At 41.8% G+C, this 21,458-nt stretch overlaps 1 protein-coding gene across 6 annotated transcripts in view; it reads right to left on the bottom strand.

Annotated features, from left to right (window-relative positions):
• Positions 1-602: 602 nt before the first annotated feature.
• LOC140186899 (ATP-binding cassette sub-family C member 9-like) overlaps positions 603-21,458 on the bottom strand; it is a 193,634-nt gene continuing 172,778 nt past the window's right edge. For 3 of the 6 annotated variants that reach the window (XM_072241652.1, XM_072241653.1, XM_072241650.1), the window contains 3 exons: positions 9,376-9,509; positions 7,795-7,857; positions 603-1,271 (listed from right to left, as the gene is read on the bottom strand). In XM_072241652.1, the coding sequence (XP_072097753.1) occupies positions 1,134-1,271; positions 7,795-7,857; positions 9,376-9,509 (335 nt within the window). In that variant the 3' untranslated portion in view covers positions 603-1,133. Of the gene's footprint in view, positions 1,272-4,355; positions 4,525-7,794; positions 7,858-9,375; positions 9,510-21,458 lie in introns of all 6 variants that reach the window. The other 3 variants (XM_072241656.1, XM_072241651.1, XM_072241657.1) reach the window with 2 other exon arrangements.

The raw sequence follows: 21,458 nt of genomic DNA on the forward strand, positions 1-21,458 counted from the left end.
ATAGCTTTTTTACACAGAGAATGGCAAGTTCCTGGAAAGTCCTGCCGGGTGTGGTGGTAGAGGCTGTTACATTGGGGATAGTCAAGATACTCCTTGATGGGCACAGAGATGAAAGAAAAGTGGAGGAGTGTGAGTTATATGGGAGGGAAGGGTTAGTTTGATTGTGAAGTAGGTTAAAAGGTCACCACAATATCCGGGGTTGGGGGGCAGTGCCATGCTGTTCTGTGATGCTCTGTCTTTTGACGCTACCTATTTACTTCCAGCATTTTGTGTATATGGGGCATTGTTATTGTTTGGATATCAGTTGGAAGGGCTCTTCCACGATGGGGTTTAAAGCCCACAAAGTTTGGGTACAGTCAAGGGCAAAGAAAGGAAGTGTGATATGAAGGAGACTGAAGGCTGTGAATCTCGAGAAGGTCACTGTCAGGCAGGGTTGACAACACACCTGAGAGCCATGTATCTTGAGCTGGTACTGGGGGAACTCAGCAGGTGGGGCAGCATCTGTGGAAATGAATAGATAGTTGACCTTTTGGGCCGAAACCCTTCTTGGGACCTGAAGAAGAGTCTTGGCCCGAAATGTTGACTATCTATTCATTTCCATAGTTGCTGCCTGACTTGCTGAGATACTCCAGCATTTTGTGGATGTTGCTCTGGGTTTCCAGCATCTGTAGACTTCCTCATGTTTATAATTTATCTTTAAATTGAATAACTAAATATTTGAAACAATGCAATCTGTAATAAGTAAAGGTATTAATCTCAGTTGAACTGCAACACTTTTCCCACAAAAAAAACTTACTGATGATTACAATTCAACACGTAGTAATTCTGAGAAGTTAGAATAAATCCATTCAGTCTTGTACAATGACAATTCTCTAGCACTGCAGTGCATTCTATGGTTCATTAAGGTGCAAAATCAATCATTTTAAGGCTAATGCTTGCATAGGCTAGTTGGATGTGACATGTTATACTGACAGACACTGATTAAAGCAAAGACGGTCTTGGAGAGAAGGTATGAAAGTATGTTTTTTGACCTAAGTAAGATTGCATAACTTTAGATAATAAAATGCAAAAAAAAACATGGTTGCAGAGTGAAAAAAAAAAGATTAACGTGGAATACCAGCATTCAGGATTATTCACATATCAGCCTTTACAAAGGATGCAAAGATGCCTCCCTCATGTGCCAGGAGACTTTCAGGTTTATCATATTCAAGGATGGTGCCTCGTTTCATCACAATAACCAGGTCTGCAGTTAGGATGGTATGCACTCGGTGCTGTGGGGAGAGGAGGAACAATTAGAATGCAGCCCACATCCTCTGAAATGGTCGAACTTAAATACTTACATTTTTGATTGTGGATCACAAGTTTTAAGTCTCTTACACATTCTGAGGAGGAAAAGATCCAGGCCATTTAGCTCATTAAGTCTGTTCTAGTATTAACCAATCCTGTTTACCCTCTCAGTTGCTGAGACTTAAACCATTGATACACTATAATGATGTTATGAAAAATGCTTAGATGATCCAACTAACACTAGATGCAGTTTAAAGGGGGACAACACAGCTCAGAAATATTTGTTTTACAACAATCAGAGATTTAAAACACTTGTGTGAAGATTAGACAAAAGGTGCACAGCAAGCTCACACCAGCACTCACAGATGCAGAGAAGCTGAACTCAATGTGTTTTCAAATGCTTACAAGTCAGACAGATAATTGCCTTTGTGACAATGTAAGGACTACTTTCTTCAACATGCTCTCTTGGCACGTAGTCTCACCCAGCAGCAACACATATTGGGAAAACTGAGAGCGAGTTCTCCACCCACTATGAAAAGGGAAGTCCCACCTGAAATTTATTGACATGAGTCCTTGTGTAATGAGGCTGGGAGCCAAGAGGAACAGAGGGAAAGCGGACCCTTCGATGCAGTTATCCTGCATTTTGTTAGTTTCACACCAAGTGAATGCACAAATATCTTCACCCCTATCTACAACAGCAAGAAAAAATTATTAACTGCTAAATGCTCAACTTTCATCACGTTAGCAGGTGTCTTGCACTTGCTAGAAAAGTTGTACTCCCTATCATTTTCACAAGTTTATTTGCATTAGCTAGAAATCAGTAGGCAGTTTACCTGTGATTCCCCAATAAATCTTCCAATAGGTAAATGGAGAATTTGCTCTTCTTGAAATTCAGAGATTGTTGGTTATACTTTCTTCAGCGGCTTTAAGTGAAGTTAACTCACTTTCTTTCATGGAATGCCTGACAATCAGTATAGTAGGGGCCCTGAAATTAATTTAGATGATCGGAAGTGATCCAACCCAGGCAAAACAAAGTGATTGCATTTATCTCTGAGACAACGGAGACTCAATCACAGAGTGTAAGACTATTGTCATGTGCAGGGAAATGGGGTGAGATCCCTCCTGCTTTTCTCATTACAAATGTGCTTGTGCAGCTTTGTAATAATCTGGTCACAAACTGCAAGATTTGTTGAATTCAATGTTTTGGTCTGCTACTATTACACCGGCTGCTAGCCCAGCAATGAAGCCAGCAACACTGAATCGCTTACCCTGTTTCCCTCCCCATAAATACTGCCTGACCCACTGTGTGTCTTCAGTATCTTCTAATTTTATTCCAGATTTTCAGCATCTGCAGGTCTTTTAAGAAATTTTTACTGAAGCCTCTCAGTTAGTCTGCTCACTGTGGTTCTGAAATAATACTTCTGATTTTTCAGTCATGTCTGGTAGCACCTACAGAGCTCATCTGAATTAGGCCATGAAAAGTATCTCTAAAGTACAATGGATTTTCCTAGATGGCTTTGCAATCTGCTATCTCCATATGAATATTCCTTTGTAATCTTGACTACCCAGCTGTCTTTGTGTTCATTCAAAGCTCTGTTGCCAAAACCATAACTTACTCTCAATACTGTTCACTCATCATATCAGTGTCTTCTGGATAATTTTTAAATACTCACACGTATTTTCAAAGCCCGTCATGATCTTGCCCCCTCATTTTCTCTTCCAGCCTTACTGGCCCTTGCACTGTTGAAATGCAAACCTCCTGCACATTCCAAATTAATAATCATTCCATCCTTAGCAGCTTTGATTCTAATTACCTTGGCTCTCGACTCCAAAACTCCCTCCTGAAATCTCCCTGCCACTCTCTTTGCTTTCTTAAGATTGTTACTAAATCAGCTTCTTTAGCCAAGCTTTCTTCTTCTAACCCTCTGTCAAGAAAGTTTGTATTGATATCTCTTGTAAAATTACTCGGGCCATTTGTAGTGTTAAAGACATTTTATACATTCAACTTATAGATGTTCACTGAGTCGTGTGCTTATCTTTAAGTTATATATCTTAAACAAATACCCCCATTATTTATCAAAAAATCCCTATTGAAAACAGCTGATTTTCAGCTGTAGGCTCGTTTAGTTGAGTTAGGTGAGAGAAATTAAATTAATCAGGGTTGTTACTGTGAGTAGAATTGGGTTGAGGGTTTAGAACTTGGATCCTACTTGAAGCTCTCGAAGATTATTTCTTCAGCTACTTCAGAACAACTAATTGAGAACTCAGGATTCATCCCTTAGGCAGTTGCACAATAGTCTGTTTCAGATTGGCCTCTTACGTACGTTTCACAATATTTGATGAATGTTTTTAAATTGGCAGCACAATATAGACGGTGCCGTATCTAAGAGTTTTGGCCCATATCCATCTAGTACTTGTCTTGATTACTCATTAAAACACATATTGCATGATCTGGGGGAAGAAAACAGTTAGGAGGTTGATACTGTCATTGTGAATACAAAAAAAAATTAGTAGTGATTGTTAGTAGAAATTAGTTTGCAATCAACAAGCACAATTCATCAACTTGTCATGTTCCATCTACCCATCAAGTTGATAAAGAAATCAAAAAAACTGCCAATCTCCTCAAAGATCATTTTTTGTCATTACGCAGTCAATATTTACTTTCAGTACGGCTTTTAAGACAAAGATGAATAACAAGCTAATCTATTACACTTGACAGCTGCTTGAGAGCCAAATACAATATCCAAATGCTTTCTCTGAATGTCAGAGAAATGCCAAATTAATCTGAATTTGAGGATTTGTAGAATTAGGGGTTAGCAGGTCACATCTTCAGGATAAGATTAAGTGAAAGTCAAAGGACATTTTGTTTTTTTTTATAAACCTACAGTATGTCTTGAATACAAAAGTTCCAAAACAGCCACACTATAAAAGTTGTGCAACAGCAGTACAGAAACTATGGTAAAGTGCAGTAAGCTAGTGTGTTAACACAAAGATTCTAGCAAAACAACAAGACCGTCAAAGCTGCCATGGCTAGTGCTAATGTGCTAATATCCATCAAATCTACAAACCCAAAAGCTAGACTCTGTGTATTGGATTCCTCTACTTGCTGGACTTCACCAGAGAGGTAAAGGGGCTTTCCTCTTGAGAGAGCAATTTTGAGGAATTGCCACACTCCACTAAAATACCTTTGCAAAAGACTAACACTAGGTCTGTATCCAGAATGGGAGTCACACGATGCTGGAAAGAAAAACAGCAGAAAAAAAAAACAAGAAAATGAATGGCCGGGATGGTGAAAGAGAGAGATGAATAATAATATGAACTGAACAGAAAATTGTTAAAACTTGGGAGAAGCATAAAGATACTGAACACAAATCACAGGATCTGTGCCAACCATTAAGCACCCATATACTGTAAATAAATTCCAGTTGCTTTTGCCTACATTCTCATTAACTTCCCCTCAGATTCTACCCCTTCCTTAACACTGGGGGCAAATTACCACAGTCAATTGACCTAACAACCTGCATAAATTTGGAATGTGGGAGGAAAGCAGAGCACCCAGAGGAAACCAACGTGATCAAAGGGTGAGGGTGCAAACGCCACACAAGCGCCATAGGAGGGGATCATTGGAACCGTAAGGCAGCAACACTCACAGCATCTGCAGCACTGAGCTTCCCAAGTAATGATGTATCATAAAAACCTACCTGTTTCAGAGGGACATTACTTGAGAGCCATTGGCTAATAAACTGAGTTGACCCAACTAGCTTATTAATGAACATATCACACCCTGGGAAAGCACTGTTTCCCAACTTGGTCTTTGTTTAAATTACTTGTTCAAGCTCACTGACCATGTGTTATTAGCTACCACATTTATTCAAAGCATTTACTTCATTAACCATGCTTCTTTATTTTCTCTTCCAACCTTGGTAGAGGTTAACAGTTAAAAGAGTGAACTGGCGGCCTGCTTTATATCTTGCTTAATTGCTTAATTGTTAGGATTCACAGTATGTTAGCACATTAAGTTTAAATCTACCCCATTACCTTCACTGATGCCAATTCATTATAACTACCGGGCATAAAGATTGCTTACATTTGTAAAGCCACTGAAAGGAGAGCTTCCTATGATTGTGGAGTACACTGGAACTTTCTTAGTTTTAAAAGGATTTCATATTGAGTATGTCCTCTCTCCGGGACGAAACTGAGCATTAAAATCGTACCTCTTAGGTTTGTGCCATAATGGATCTTTCAAGTCTGACGTCTCTGGGAAATGATGCTGTCTGTGACTAATTTTCTTGGCCTTAATATTTATTGATGTAATTGCACTAAAATAGCAGGCAGATCTGTAACATTTTATACCTAGACACTTTAAAATATAAAAGATGAGAGTAGGCCATTCAGCCCCTCATATATGCTATACCATTTAGTAAGGTCAAAGTTAATCTCTTGGCGACAACTTCCTGCACAAACCCCTGATTCTATCAGTAACTAAAAAAATATACTCAGTGACTGAGCCTTTACATCTCCCTTAAGTCGAGAATTCCAGTGATTCACTATCCTCAGGATGATTTTCCCTCATCTCACTCCTGAATGGCTGACTCTTTACTTAAGCCCTAGCTTCAAGAAACAACAACGCTGTATCTATCCTTTGAAGCCTCATAAGGATATTGACTGTAATCATTTAAGGCCTCAACACCATTCTATGAATCTTATCCATCTATTCCTGTTCTCTGTCCTTTAACCAATCCTCAGTTCAAACCAATAAATTACTCCAGTTTGATTTAGCAACCTTACTGAAGCAATAGACACAAACTGCTGGAGGAACTCAGCAGGCCAGGCAGCATCATTGTCCATCCTGTTGAAGGGTCTCAGCCTGAAACGTGAACTGTTCACTCTTTTCCATAGTTGCTGCCTGACCTGCTGAATTCCTCCAGGATTTTGTGTCTGTTGCCTTGACTTCCAGCATCTGCAGATTTGGCTCGTATTTGTTTAATCTTACTGAAGATCTTTTGGAAGTCCAAATGCAGCACTTCTGCCAGCTTCCCCTTTTCTATTCGGCTTATTACAACCACAAAACTCCGATAGATATACCAAATATGATAAACGCAAACAACAGGAATTCTGCAGATGCTGGAAATTCAAGCAACACACATAAAAGTTGCTGGTGAACACAGCAGGCCAGGCAGCATCTCTAGGAAGAGGTGCAGTCGACGTTTCAGGCCGAGAACCTTCGTCAGGACTAACTGAGGGAAGAGTGAGTAAGGGATTTGAAAGTTGGAGGGGGAGGGGGAGATCCAAAATGATAGGAGAAGACAGGAGGGGGATGGATGGAGCCAAGAGCTGGAAAGGTGATTGGCAAAAGGGGATACGAGAGGATCATGGGACAGGAGGTCTGGGAAGAAAGACAAGGAGGTGGGGGGGGGGCACCCAGAGGATGGGCAAGGACACTCAGGTTGGAGGAACAACACCTTATATTCCGTCTGGGTAGCCTCCAACCTGATGGCATGAACATCGACTTCTCTAACTCCCGCTAATGCCCCACCTCCCCCTCGTACCCCATCTGTTACTTATTTTTATACACACATTCTTTCTCTTACTCTCCTTTTTCTCCCTCTGTACCTCTGAATATACCCCTTGCCCATCCTCTGGGTCCCCCCCCACCTCCTTGTCTTTCTTCCCAGACCTCCTGTCCCATGATCCTCTCGTATCCCCTTTTGCCAATCACCTGTCCAGCTCTTGGCTCTATCCCTCCCCCTCCTGTCTTCTCCTATCATTTTGGATCTCCCCCTCCCCCTCCAACTTTCAAATCCCTTACTCACTCTTCCCTCAGTTAGTCCTGACGAAGGGTCTCGGCCTGAAACGTCGACTGCACCTCTTCCTAGAGATGCTGCCTGGCCTGCTGCATTCACCAGCAACTTTTATGTGTGTTGCTTGATACCATATATGATATCTCTTTCATAAGAGATACTGCCTCATCCAATTATTATGTATTGTAAGTATCCCATTATTACTTAAAATAATATCCAACAGTTATCCTACAATTATTACCTAGTTTGTGGCAGCATTTTTCTTTGCTCTTTTCTTTCTCAAATAGTGTGATCATTCCAGAAGTTATTGATCAGATCCAGGGTTTTATTAATTCACCGTCCCATAAACTCCTCCAGTCTTCTAGTGTTACTAATGTTCAATTTCTTTCAGTCCTCGTTTGCTCCCAACCTGCAGCTCGCCACTATTTCTGTCACTTTATCTCTGAGATTTCAGCAAAATAACATTTAATGACTTGCCTCACTGACTGACTTAATAGCTGCGATCACCACTTCAGTTATATAAACTATTCCAAAGTAGAAGGGAAAATCAGAATAATACAATAATAAACACAAAATTGCAATACTCCCACATCGATCAGTACAAAGGTCAATGCATGATAAAAAGGGAAAAAAGGATGGATTAAAAAGTATTAGTAAAATAACGTCATATGGACACTACAACACTCGGTATCGTCCTTGTACTTACTGCTATTGTCACCACAGTCCGATCGGCAAAGGCTGTCATCACCACTTTCTGCAAAATGCTCTCCTATTAAACAATAACAGATTTAGACATCGTAAAGTAACTCAGAAAGAATGGCTTCACTATAAAGTTGTGTGAAATAATTTCTTAAAGGAACTTCAATTTTCTTTGTGGCAGGGCTCCACAAAAAAAAAATGAGTCGCCCTCTCTAGGCTCGTTGAAGAATTGCAGGAAGTTCATCTTCAAAACATGCCTGAGCCAGCCCACCCTAGTAAGCTGTGGTAGAGGTAGAAATCAAGCTTGAAACAGAAGATTTAGAACATTGTGTTACAACAGTACAAGACGTTGGTGAGATCACACTTGTGTGCAGTTCTAGTCACCAACAAAAGGGATGTCATTAAGATGGAAAAGGAGTTGAAAAGATTCACAAGGATGTTACTGGGTCTGGAGTGCTTAAGTTAAAAGGAAATGCTGGGGCAACAAACATTTTGCTGGAAGACCTCAACTGGTTAAGCAGTGTCTACGGGAGAAAAGGATTTGTTGGCTCCTCAGTTCGAGACTTTGTGCCAGGACTGAGAGCAGAGAGGCAAGATGGCCAGTATAAAGAGGTGAAGGGGAGTGGCAAGAAAGGATTCTGGGGTGATGGTGGATTCGGGGGGTGTAAGGTGACAGGCAAGTTGTGCCAGTTAGGGCGGGTGATCTGGGATGGAGTTGGTAGACAGTAGCACTCTTAAAGGACATACAGCTTTTCAAAGGAAATGCAGTTTCTATTAAAAAGAGAACATTTTTAACAACCAATCCCTATCAAGATTCAAGTTTATTTATCACATGTACATTGAAACGTACAGTGAAGTGTGTCGCTTGTATCAAAACCCAACTCAACCAAGGTAGTGCCGAGGCAGCTGCAAGTGTCACCACACATTCCTGTGCCAACCATCCCAGAACTAGCTTCAGAAAGATGAAGTAGTTCAGAGACCTCTGATACTTTATCAAGAGGTTATCAAGCAGGTTCCAAGCTACGTTAACACAAACCTCGGAGTGGCCATGACCTTGCCCCCCAACACTGAACCCAAGGAGGAATTGGATCATGCTAAGTTGATCCAGTTGGGCTCATCAGGAGACAACCAGCTCACTGAGAATGCCACTGGTGGGCCGGGTCAATAAAAGCTGTGAAAGGACAGGAATTACTAGAGGCATAGATAGGGTGGATATTTAATCTTTGTTTCCCATGGTACCTGGAGCAGAAAACAGGAGGTAGGAGGTAGGAGGTTTAAGGGGATCCTTGGGGTAAGTTTTGTTTTACACAAAGAGTGGTTGATATCTGGAACGTGAGAAAATAGAAGAATCAAATATAATTACTATATTTAAGGGTATTTATACAAGCCAGTGGATCAGCGTACATATGGTAGGCCAAAAGATCTGTTTCTGTGTTGTACTCTCTGCTCCCTCCTTTTTGTCAATGAAGACACATTTTGCCACATTAGATAAAAGTAGGTGAAATATTTCATTTTGTATATCCTTCAAAGGTTTATGCTTTGTAATGCTGTGAGAAACAGCTGGGCTCTCATCTGATGCTTAACTTACTGTTGCCATGTCAATGGAAGCTGTAGCCTCATCCATAATCAGAATGCTGCTCTTTCGTACGAAGGCCCTGGCCAAACTGAAGAGTTGCCTCTGTCCAACACTGAAGTTCTCTCCACCCTCAGTAACCATGGCATCTGCGAAGAAAACAGCCAGTCAACAACGGATGGAAGCACAGCACTCAATTGTTGGTAATTTTTTGCCCACTATTACCCAAGAAAAACACATCAATTCACAGAAAGTTCCTACAGCTAGAAAGTGAAAGAAATTATCAGTTTGGTAACTATTGGCCAGGACCTCAGGAGATAGCCATGGTGTGTCTTTGAACTCATCATCCATATCCACTTGAACAAGCAAAATGGACCTCATCTTATCCAACAAGACAGCATTCCTAACTGTGCAGTATATCTTCAGAACTGTACTGGAGTGCCAGGGTAATGCTCAACTTTAAAGTTGAAAGATTTTGTATTCAAAGTCAAGTTAAAATGCTATTGTTCTCTCTGAATAATATTCAGTTATATACATAGAAGCATATTCTTTGACAATTGCAACTTTGACATTTTTTATTTTGGATAAATAAATATTTAAAATAACAGATTTAGAATGAGCTCAGTGATTCTCCAAGTTCAATATAAACATATGAATTAGCAGCAGAAGTACCCTACTTGGTCCCTTAGGCCTGCATTTAATAAGGTCATGGCTGAGATAATATTAACTTCATTTCCACGTTGCTGCCTTTCCCTGGTAACCTTTCAATCCCTTCATTATCAAATATCTATCTCCCTCTGCCTTAAAAATTTTCGGACTCTGCCTCCAACATGTTGTGCAGGAAGGGAGTTTCAAACTCCTTCTACAAGAAAACATTCATCTCATTTGTCTTAAATGAGCAATGTGTAAATTGAAACAGTAAACCCTAATTCTAGATTTCCCCCACAATCAAACCCTGTCTGTACATCCATCCAGTAGCATTTGATAATTCTAGATTTCCCCCACAATCAAAACCCTGTCTGTATATCCATCCAGTAGCATTTGATAATTCTAGATTTCCCCCACAATCAAAACCCTGTCTGTATATCCATACAGTAGCGTTTGATTGGTGTAAATGGATGTAATTGACACAAAACTGATGGGCCTGTTTCACACTGTATTTTTTATGACTCTACAAACCCTCAAGATTTTGCATATATCAATCAAGTCACCCTTCTCTCTTTTAATCTCCAGCAGATACAAGCCTAATCTGACCAACATTTCCTCATAATGCAACCTGCCTACTGCAAGTGTTAGAACATTGAACGGTACAGTACTGTACAGGCCATTCGGCCCTCAATGGTTTAGAAACCTTTCAACCTAATTGGTACCGTAGTGGCACAGTACCATGGAAGTTAGCACTGGCTGTAAATTCAAAGTTCAATCCCATTGCTGTCTGTAAGAAGTCTGCATATTCTCCTTGTGAGCTCAGGGATTTCCTGCAGGTGCTCCTGTTTTCTCTCACTTTCCAAAGATATATGGTTATGGTTTGCACGTTGTAGGCATGCTATGTCGGAGAAAGAAACATAGCTACACTTGGAGGATACAAGTATATTTCATTCACCAGATCTTTGCCTCCTCATTTTTGCTATCTACATCTTTTATGGCTTCCTCAAATTGCTTTTGTGTCTAAAACTTTGTGTGATCAGTAAATCAGTAGGCCTTTATTCTTTGGAGCGTAGAAGGTTGAGGGGGACTTGATAGAGGTATTTAAAATTATGAGGGGGATAGATAGAGTTGACGTGGATAGGCTTTTTCCATTGAGAGTAGGGGAGATCCAAACAAGAGGACATGAGGTGAGAGTTAAGGGGCAAAAGTTTAGGGGTAAGACAAGGGGGAACTTCTTTACTCAGAGAGTGGTAGCTGTGTGGAACGAGCTTCCAGTAGAAGTGGTAGAGGCAGGTTTGATTTTGTCATTTTAAAAAAAAATTGGATAGATATATGGACAGGAGAGGAATGGAGGGTTATGGGTTGAGTGCAGGTAGATGGGACTAGGTAAGAGTAAGCGTTCGGCACGGACTAGAAGGGCCAAGGTGGCCTGTTTCTGTGCCGTAATTGTTATATGGTTACATGGTTAAATTTAGTAATCACACCTACAGTGCCAACATCCAAGTCATTTATATAAACTGTAAAGAGTCGGGGGCCCTGGCAGCAATCCTTATAGCAGACTCACTATAGCTTGCTTGCTAACCTAAAAAAAGGTCCATATATTCCCAACACTGTTTCCTGTTAACCAGCCAATCTTCTATGCATGCCAATGTTACCTCCCACACCGTGAGCCCTGACTTTCTACAATAACCTTTGATGTAACACCTTCATCAAATGCCTTCCAGAAATCTTAGCTTAGTACATTCAAAGATTTCCCTGTATCCACTAAACCATTTTGACCATGTCAGATTACCTTAAGTTTTTCTAACTTATTCTGCCATTGTAAAGGTTTGTACCATCTTTCTCTACACAAATGTTAAGTGAACTGATCTGTAGGTTCCTGCTTTTTGCCTCCATCTCTTTGTCAGTAAAGGGGTTGCATTCACCATTTTCCAATCTAATCAAAACTTTCCAAGATCTGGAAAAAATCAGTCTAATACACTGCCTTCAGAAGAAATAATGTTTGACAAAGGATGTCAGACCGAAAATATTGACTGTTTTGCTTTCCACTGATGCTGCTTGAGCTGCTAAGTTTTTCAAGCATTTTCTGTCTTTCATTTCAGATTCCCAAAATCTGAAATTATTTTGATATACATCAGCTATGTTTTCATCTACTTCCAAGACCCATCAGGGCCCACAAAGTAATGCAGGGGCACCGCAAACAGATTTGCTTCCAGTGACCTGGGGTCAATCCTGGTCCCAGTGATCTCTGCATGGAGATTGCATGTTCTTCCTGTCACCCCATTGTGTTTCCTCAGGGACTGCCGTTTCCATAAGACAAAGGAGTAGAAGTAGGCCAGTCGGCCCATCGAGTCTGCTCCGCCATTTTATCATGAGCTGATCCATTCTCCTGTTTAGTCCCACTCCCCCGCCTTCTCACCATAACCTTTGATGCCCTGGCTACTCAGATACCTATCAATCTCTGCCTTAAATACACCCAATGACTTGGCCTCCACTGCTGCCCGTGGCAACAAATTCCATAGATTCACCACCCTCTGACTAAAAAACTTTCTTCACATTTCTGTTCTGAAAGGGCGCCCTTCAATCCTTAAGTCATGCCCTCTCGTACTAGACTCCCCCATCATGGGAAACAACTTTAACAACTTTGCCACATCCACTCTGTCCATGCCTTTTAACATTCGAAATGTTTCTATGAGGTCTCCCCTCATTCTTCTAAACTTCAAGGAATACAGTCCAAGAGTGGACAAACGTTCCTCATATGTTAACCCTCTCATTCCCGGAATCATTCTAGTGAATCTTCTCTGCACCCTCTCCAATGTCAGCACATCCTTTCTTAAAAAAGGAGACCAAAACTGCCCACAGTACTCCAAGTGAGGTCTCACCAGCGCCTTATAGAGCCTCAACATCACATCCCTGCTCCTAAACTCTATTCCTCTAGAAATGAATGCCAACATTGCATTCGCCTTCTTCACTACTGACTCAACCTGGAGGTTAACTTTAAGGGTATCCTGTACGAGGACTCCCAAGTCCCGTTGCATCTCAGAACTTTGAATTCTTTCCCCATTTACATTGTAGTCTGTCCGTTTATTTTTTCTGCCATACACTTTCCAACATTGTACTTCATTTGCCACTTCTATGCCCATTCTTCCAATCTATCCAAGTCTCTCTGCAGACTCTCCGTTTCCTCAGCACTACCAGCCCCTCCACCTATCTTCGTATCGTCAGCAAACTTAGCCACAAAGCCATCTATTCCATAATCCAAATCATTGATGTACAATGTAGAAAGAAGCGGCCCCAACACTGATCCCTGTGGAACACCACTGGTAACCGGCAGCCAACCAGAATAGGATCCCTTTATTCCCACTCTCTGTTTCCTGCTAATCACCCAATGCTCTATCCACATATGTACGTTCCCATAATTCAATGGGCTCTTATCTTGTTAAGTAGCCTCATGTGTGGCACCTTGTCAAAGGCCTTCTGAAAATCCAAATTTACAACATCCACTGCATCTCCCTTGTCTAGCCTACTGGTAATTTCCTCAAAAAATTGTAATAGGTTTGTCAGGCAGGATTTTCCTTTAAGGAATCCATGCTGAGTTCTGCCTATCTTGTCATATGCCTCCAGGTACTCCGTAACCTCATCCTTGACAATCGACTCCAACAACTTCCCAACCACCGATGTCAAGCTAACAGGTCTATAATTTCCTTTTTGCTTCCTTGCCCTCTTCTTAAATAGCGGAGTGACATTTGCAATCCTCCAGTCTTCCAGAACCATGCCAGAATCTATCGACTTTTGAAAGATCATCGCTAATGCCTCCGCAACCTCCACAGCTACTTCCTTCAGAACACGAGGGTGCATTCCATCTGGTCCAGGAGATTTATCTACCTTTAGCCTATTCAGCTTCCTGAGTACTTTCTCTGTCGTAATTGTGACTGCGCATACTTCTCTTCCCTGCCACCCTTGAGTGTCCGGTATACTGCTGGTGTCTTCCTCAGTGAAGACTGATGCAAAATACTCATTCAGTTCCTCTGCCATCTCCTTATCTCCCATTACAATTTCTCCAGCATCATTTTCTATCGGTCCTATATCTACTCTCACCTGTCTTTTACTCTTTATATACTTTAAAAGGCTCATGGTATCCTCTTTGATATTATTTGCTAGCTTCCTTTCATAGTTAATCTTTTCTCTCTTAATGACCTTCTTGGTTTCCTTTTGTAAGGTTTTAAAAACTTCCCAATCCTCTGTCTTCCCACTAATTTTTGCTTCCTTGTATGCCCTCTCCTTTGCTTTAACTTTGGCTTTGACTTCTCTTGTCAACCATGGTTGCATCCTTTTTCCACTCGAAAATTTCTTCTTTTTTGGAATATACCTGTCTTGCACCTTCCTCACTTCTCGCATAAACTCCAGCCACTGCTGCTCTGCCGTCTTTCCCGCCAGTGTCCCTTTCCAGTCAACTTTGGTCAGTTCCTCTCTCATGCCACTGTAATTTCCTTTACTCCACTGAAATACCGACACATCAGATTTCGGCTTCTCTTTTTCTAATTTCACAGTGAACCCAAACATGTTATGGTCACTGCCTCCTAAGGGTTCCTTCACCTCAATCTCTCTAATCACCTCCGGTTCATTACACAATACCCAATCCAGTACAGCCGATCCTCTAGTAGGCTCAACCACAAGCTGTTCTAAAAAGCCATCTTGCAGACATTCTACAAATTCTCTCTCTTGAGATCTAGTGCTGACCTGATTTTCCCAATCTACTCGCATGTTAAAATCCCCCACAATTATCATAACACTGCCCTTCTGACAAGTCTTTTCTATTTCCAGTTGTAATTTGTAGTCCACATCCCTGCAGCTGTTTGGAGGCCTATAAATAACTGCCATCAGGGTCCTTTTACCCCTGCTATTTCTTAGCTCAACCCATAAAGAATCTGCACCTTCCGATCCTATATCACCTCTTTCTAATGATTTAATATCATTTCTTACCAATAAAGCCACGCCTCCCCCTCTGCCTACCCTCCTATCCTTCCGATACACCGTGTATCCTTGGATGTTCAGCTCCCAGAGACATGCATCCTTTAGCCAGGTCTCAGTGATGGCCACAATATCATACCTGCCAATCTGTAGCTGTACAACAAGATCATCCACCTTATTCCTTATGCTGCGTGCATTTAAGTACAACACCTTAAGACCAGTATTTGATACTTTTTGCTTTGATTTCACTGCAACTCATCCCAATGGCTACAAATTTGCCCCATCACCTGCCTGTCTTTCCTGACATCTTTACTGCTCACTGTCTTAGATTTATTTCTGTTTTCCCCTTCCTCCACTCTATCATTCTGGTTCCCATCCCCCTGCCAAATTAGTTTAAACCCTCCCTAACAGCTCTATTAAACTTTCCCGCCAGGATATTGGTCTCCTTCGGGTTCAGGCGTAACCAGTCCCTTTTGAACAGGTCATATTTCCCCCAGAAGAGATCCCAATTATCCAAGAATCTGAAGCCCTGCCCCCTACACCAGTCTCTCAGCCACGCATTCATCTGCCTGATCCGACTATTCTTGCCCTCGCTAGCACGTGGCACAAGTAGCAATCCCGAGATTACTACCCTGGAGGTCCTGCTTCTCAGCTTCCTTCCTAACTCCTGGAAATCTCTCTTCAGGACTTCCTCCCTTGTCCTATCTATGTCATTGGTACCAACATGTACCAAGCCAACTGGCTGCTCACCCTCCCCCTTTAGAATATTCAGGACCCGATCCGAGACATCCCGTACCCTGGCACCTGGGAGGCAACACACCATGCAGGTATCTCTGTCAGGCTCACAGAATCTCCTGTCTGTTCCCCTGACTATGGAATCCCCCACGACTACCGCACTTCTCTTCACCCTCCTTCTCTCCTGCACAACAGCGCCAGGCTCAGTGCCAGAGACCCGGTCACCGTGGGCATCCCCTGTCAGGTCTTCCCCCTGAACAGCATCCCGAACAAGATATTTGTTGCTGAGGGGGAGAGCCACAGGTGTGCTTTCCACTATCTGGGCATTTCCCTTCCCTCTCTTGATAGTAACCCAGTTTTCTGACTCCTGTAGCCTAGGGATGACTACCTCCCTGTAGCTCCTGTCTATCACCTCTTCACTTTCCCTGATAAGCAGTTTCCTCCCACATTCCCAAAGAAATGCGAATTGGTAGCTTCATTAGCCACTGTATGTTGCTCCAGTGTATAGCTGGATGGTAGGATCCAGGGAGAATTGATGAGAACAGATTATAGGGTAATGGAATGGAATTGCTCTGAGTGTTGTCACTGACTTGATGGGTTGAATAGTCTCCTCTATGCTGCAAGCAAACATGGGATCTAGTCAAACTGTAGCACCAATAATTTGCACAGTACCACTTTCCTTGTAATTTTCCTGAATTCCTTCCTCTCATTCCGATTAAGAGCATTTCTGTGTTTACTTGTATCCTCTTTAATAAAAACTGATGCAAAATATCTGTCTAATTCGCCTGGCACCATCTCATTTTCCTCCATAAATTCCCCAAGCTCAGTTTTTAAGACCAACACTCACTTTGTGAATTCCATTCTTTTCAAGACAGCAATAGAAACTTTTACTATATTTTTATATTTCTGTCTTGCTCGATCTTGTACTTATTAATCACCATGTCATTCATTGCTTTTTTTTAATATACTCTACTATATTCTGTACTGCCAAAAGAAAAAATTATTTCCTGGTGCCAAAAAGATTGTCAATTCTGTGAATTCTTTGCAAATGACTGGAAGAGGGTAGGCTCCTCACAAGATTTGCACATGAAGAATGGTTCCACAGGGGCATAGATGGAACTGTAAAAAAAACCGAATCATCGCTTCACTGGAAAACTCGAGCACGGACCGTATCAGTCGTCAGTCAGTTACACGCAGCAGCCAACAAAATAACTTCAGCCAAACTCAGAATACAGTCACAGAGTAACAGAACATAAAAACAGGCCATTCAGCCTCCTGTACCTATCAGTGGGCACCGACTTATTTTAATGCAAGTTCCAGCACTTGGCACATAGCCTACAATGATTTAAGTGCTTGTCGGGCCACTTCATAACTGTTGTCAGTGACTCTCCTTCCACTACTCTCTCTGGCAGTGTTTTCCAGGTACTCACCTCTGTCTGGGAGGGAAAAGGCACCCCCCCCCACCTTCCCTCAGATCAAACAAACAACCTGCTGGATAAACTCAACCATTCAGACAGCATCTATGGGAAAAGACGGGGGGGAGGGGTGGTTATTAAGAGAAACTGTTGATATTCAGAATTGAAACCTTGCATCAAGACTACAGGGTTTAAACCTGAACTGTCAGCAATTCCTTTTCCTCTCACTCTACCAACATTCTGCTCCCCCGCCACAGATATTGCTTGGCCCACCGAGTTCCTCCAGCACACTATTTGTTACCCCAGATTCCAAAATTTGCACTCTTGTGGCTCCTTCTCAAGTCCACTCTAAATCTCTTATTCCTTCTCCAACATGCATGTCCTCTTATTTCATCCACCTCTGATAAGGTGGAAAGTTTCTTGCAGACTACGCTACCTATACCCCTTTGCACCTCTGATTTTTGAATATTCTGCCCTACTGTTCTTCTACTTCCCTCCCTTCTTAAAGAGTGGATGGACATTTTCAATTTTCCTGGAAACTGATGACTCTTGAAGGATCATTCCTCATGCCTCCACAATCTCTTCAGCTGCCTCTTTCAGAACCTTGGGGTGTAGTCCATCTGGTCCAGGTGTCTTATCTACCTTCAGACCTTTCAGTTTTCTCCTTGGTAATAGCAACTACACACACTTCTACCCCCTGACACTCTCAAACTTCTGGCATATTGTTAGTGTCTTTCACAGTGAAAACTGATGCAAAATATTTCTTAAGTTTTTCTGCCAATTCTTGATCCCCCATCACCGCCTCTGCAGCATCATTTTCCAGTCGCCCAATATCCACTCTCATTCCTCCTTTACTCTTTATATATGTGAAAAACCCTATGGCATCCTCTTTTATATTATTGTCCAGCTTACCTTCATATTTCATCTTTTCTCTCCTTATGGTATTTTGTTGCCTTCTGTTGGTTTTCAAAAGCTTCCTAATCCTCTAACTTCCCATTAATTTTTGCTATATTGTATACCCTCTCTTATATTCTTATGTTGTCTTTGACTTACCTTGTCAGCCATAATTGTGCCTTCCCCCTTTTAGAATAATTCTTCATCTTTGGGGTGTATCTATCCTGCACTTTCCAAATTTGCTCCCAGAAACACCAGCTATTGCTGTTCTGTTGTCATCCCTGCTAGTGTTCCCTTCTAATCAACTTTGTCCAGCTCCTCTCAGGCCTCCATAATTCCCTTTACATCTCTAATACTGATTCATCTGACTTTAACTTCTCCTTCTCAAACAGCAGGGTGAATTCTATCTTATTATGATCACTCTCTAAGAGTTCCTTTAGCTTAAGCTCCCTAATCAAATCTAGTTCATTACATAACACCCAATCTAGAATTGCCTTTCCCCTAGTGGGCTCAATCACAAACTGCTCTAAAAGGTATCTCATAGTCATTCTGCAAATTCCCTCTCTTGGGATCCAGCACCAAAATTATTTTCCCAATCTACCTGCATATTAAGATCCCCCATGACTATTAGAACATTGCCCTTTTTATATGCCTCTTCTATCTATCATTGTAATTTGTGTCCTACATCCTGGCTACTGTCTGGAGGCCTGTATATAACTCCTATCGGGATCCCTCTACACACTTCTAGTTTCTTAACTCTATTCTCAGGAATTCTACACCCTCCGATCCTATGTCACCTCTTTCTAAGGATTTGATTTCACATTTTACCAACAGAGGCACCCCATTCCCTCTTCCCACTTGCTTTCCAGTTCGATACAAGGTGTATTCCTGGATTTTAAGTTCCCCACTATGATCTTCTTTCAGCCTGACTCAGTGAAGCTCACAACATCATACTTGCCAATCTCTAACTGCACTACAAGATCATCTACCTTATTCTGTATACCGTGTGCATTACAATATTAGCACCTTCAGTCCTGCATTCATCACTCTTTTCAATTTTTCCCCCATGTTGCACTTCAATTCATCCCACTGACTGCAATTTTGCCCCTTCATCTGCCTGTTCTTCCTGACAGTCTCTCTACACACTGCATCTACTTGTATACCAGCTGCCTCTTCCTCAGCTCTATTCCTCCAGTTCCCACCCTCCTGCCAAATTAGTTTAAACTCTCCCCAACAGCTCTAGCAAACCTGCCCACAAGGATATTGGCCCCCCTCGATGTTCAGGTATAACCCGTCCTTCTTGTAAAGGTCATACTTTCCTCAGAAGAGATCCCAACGGTCTAGTAAAGTGAAACCCGGCCCCCTACACCAATTTCTCAGCCACACATTCATCTGCCAAATCATCTGATTCTTACCCTCACTGACATTTGGCACAGGCAGCAACCCCAGCAATCCAGAGAATGCTATTCAGCTTCTTATCTCACTCCCTACATTCTCTCTTCAGGACTTCCTCCCTTTTCCTACCTAAGCTGTTGGTATCTATAAATACCACAACTTCCATCTGATCATCCGCTCCTGTTAGAATGCTGTGGATCTGATCTGAGAGACATCCCTGACCCTATACATTTCTTATTGTAATTTATAGTATATTTTATATATTCACTGTACTGCTGCCGCAAAACAACATGTTACATGACAGATGTTACAGTTCAAATGTCATGAAACTGATTCTAATTCTGATTCTCCCATGACATGGTCTTCATTGTTGTCCAACACTACATCACTGCATTGTTGTCCAACACTACATCACTGAAGTACCTTGGGATGATCTACTATGCTGCCAGTAGTCTAGAGTAATGCAAGGTCTCTAAATGCATAATAAATAAATTACATGGTTGTAATAATTTATATATTTTAAGTTTTTTTTCATCAGAGGTGAGATTAAACAAAAAGAAAAAGCCCTTCTTAAATAATGGTTTGTCACAGACTAGATGGGCCAAAAGTCCTGTTTCTGTGCTGTATGACTCTAACACTTATGTTAATAGTCATTATCTATGCTTTTCATTCGACTCCATAATACCAAAGCATTAAGGTTCTTTAGGCCCACCCGACTGTGCAGACTGGGCCTCTTATTTAACATTCTATTTAAAATCCTGCTTTGCACAGAGCCCTCCCTCAGTCCAACATTGTCGTGTCAGCCAAGATGATTATTGTTTGTCTCCAGAGTGGGACTTGAACCCATGACTGACAAAATCTGAGACAAGAGTGCATTCTGCTGAGGTACAGTTGAAACCTAATTATACACCATCACACAAAATGTTGGAGGAACTCAGCAGGCCAGGCAGCGTCTTTTTCCATAGATGCTGAGTTCCTCCAGCATTTTGTGTGTGTTGCCTGGATTTCCAGCATCTGCAAATTGTCTCTTAGCTGGGCAAGCTCCCTTGTTTGGGTGCCCGACACTGAGGGTATCAGAGTGGTGCAGCTGGTAGAGCCAGTGCTGCACAGAGCCAGTGACCCGGGTTCAGTCGTGCGTCCGATCCAGTCTGAGTAGAATTTGCACGTATTTCTAGGATTGGGTTTCTTCTGCATTTTCTGGTTTCCTCCCACATTCCAAAGGCACGGGTCAGTAGTTTAATTGGCCATTTAGTTTGTCCCTGGTGTGTAGGTGTGTGGGAGTATCAGAGAGATTTGATGGGAATATTGGAGAAATAGGATTAATGTAAATAAATGCCTGATTGTTCCCATGCCATGTAGCTTTCTGTCACTCTATTCTGAGCTCTTTCATGGGACAGCGTCAAAAAAAAAGAATGTGTTTAAAGCCTTTTCAATAAAATATAATATCCCCACTGATCCTGGAGAATCTCTGACTCCTGGGAATCTGTGAGCCATGAAGAAGCAGCACTCAAGATGGTCATGACAACCGTGAGTTCTTGCATCGGGAGCATGCAGAAGACCAGTATAATGGTGGAAAGAGCTCACCATCTCAGAAATTATCCAAACAGACATCCTATCAAGTGCTTCCTGTCCAGGCTGTGGAAGAGTCTGCAGTTCCCACAACAGTTAGCTTCAAACCACAATCAGATTTTGAGTTGATCCAAAGCAATAATCAGTCTCGAGGAATATGGAGGAAGATCAGGAAAATAATGTGATATTGAAGACCGACCATGAACTTGCTGGATAATGGAGCAGGCTCAAAGGGATGACTAGTTGACCCCTACTCCAGTTCCCATGTTCTTACAAAACCAGACAGGAAGCAAGCCATTCTGAAACCTAAGTAGACTGCTTATGAAATAAGATGACACCAAAGAGATAACGTGAAGCAACCAAGAGCTGGACATATTGTACTACACTTCCATTGGAAGGACCTGTTTCCCAAAAATATAAAATAAAGCCTCCAACCTGATGGCATGAACATTGACTTATCTAACTTCCGCT

This window comes from Mobula birostris, chromosome 23, assembly GCF_030028105.1.
Source record: "Mobula birostris isolate sMobBir1 chromosome 23, sMobBir1.hap1, whole genome shotgun sequence".
NCBI classification, from domain to species: domain Eukaryota; kingdom Metazoa; phylum Chordata; class Chondrichthyes; order Myliobatiformes; family Myliobatidae; genus Mobula; species Mobula birostris.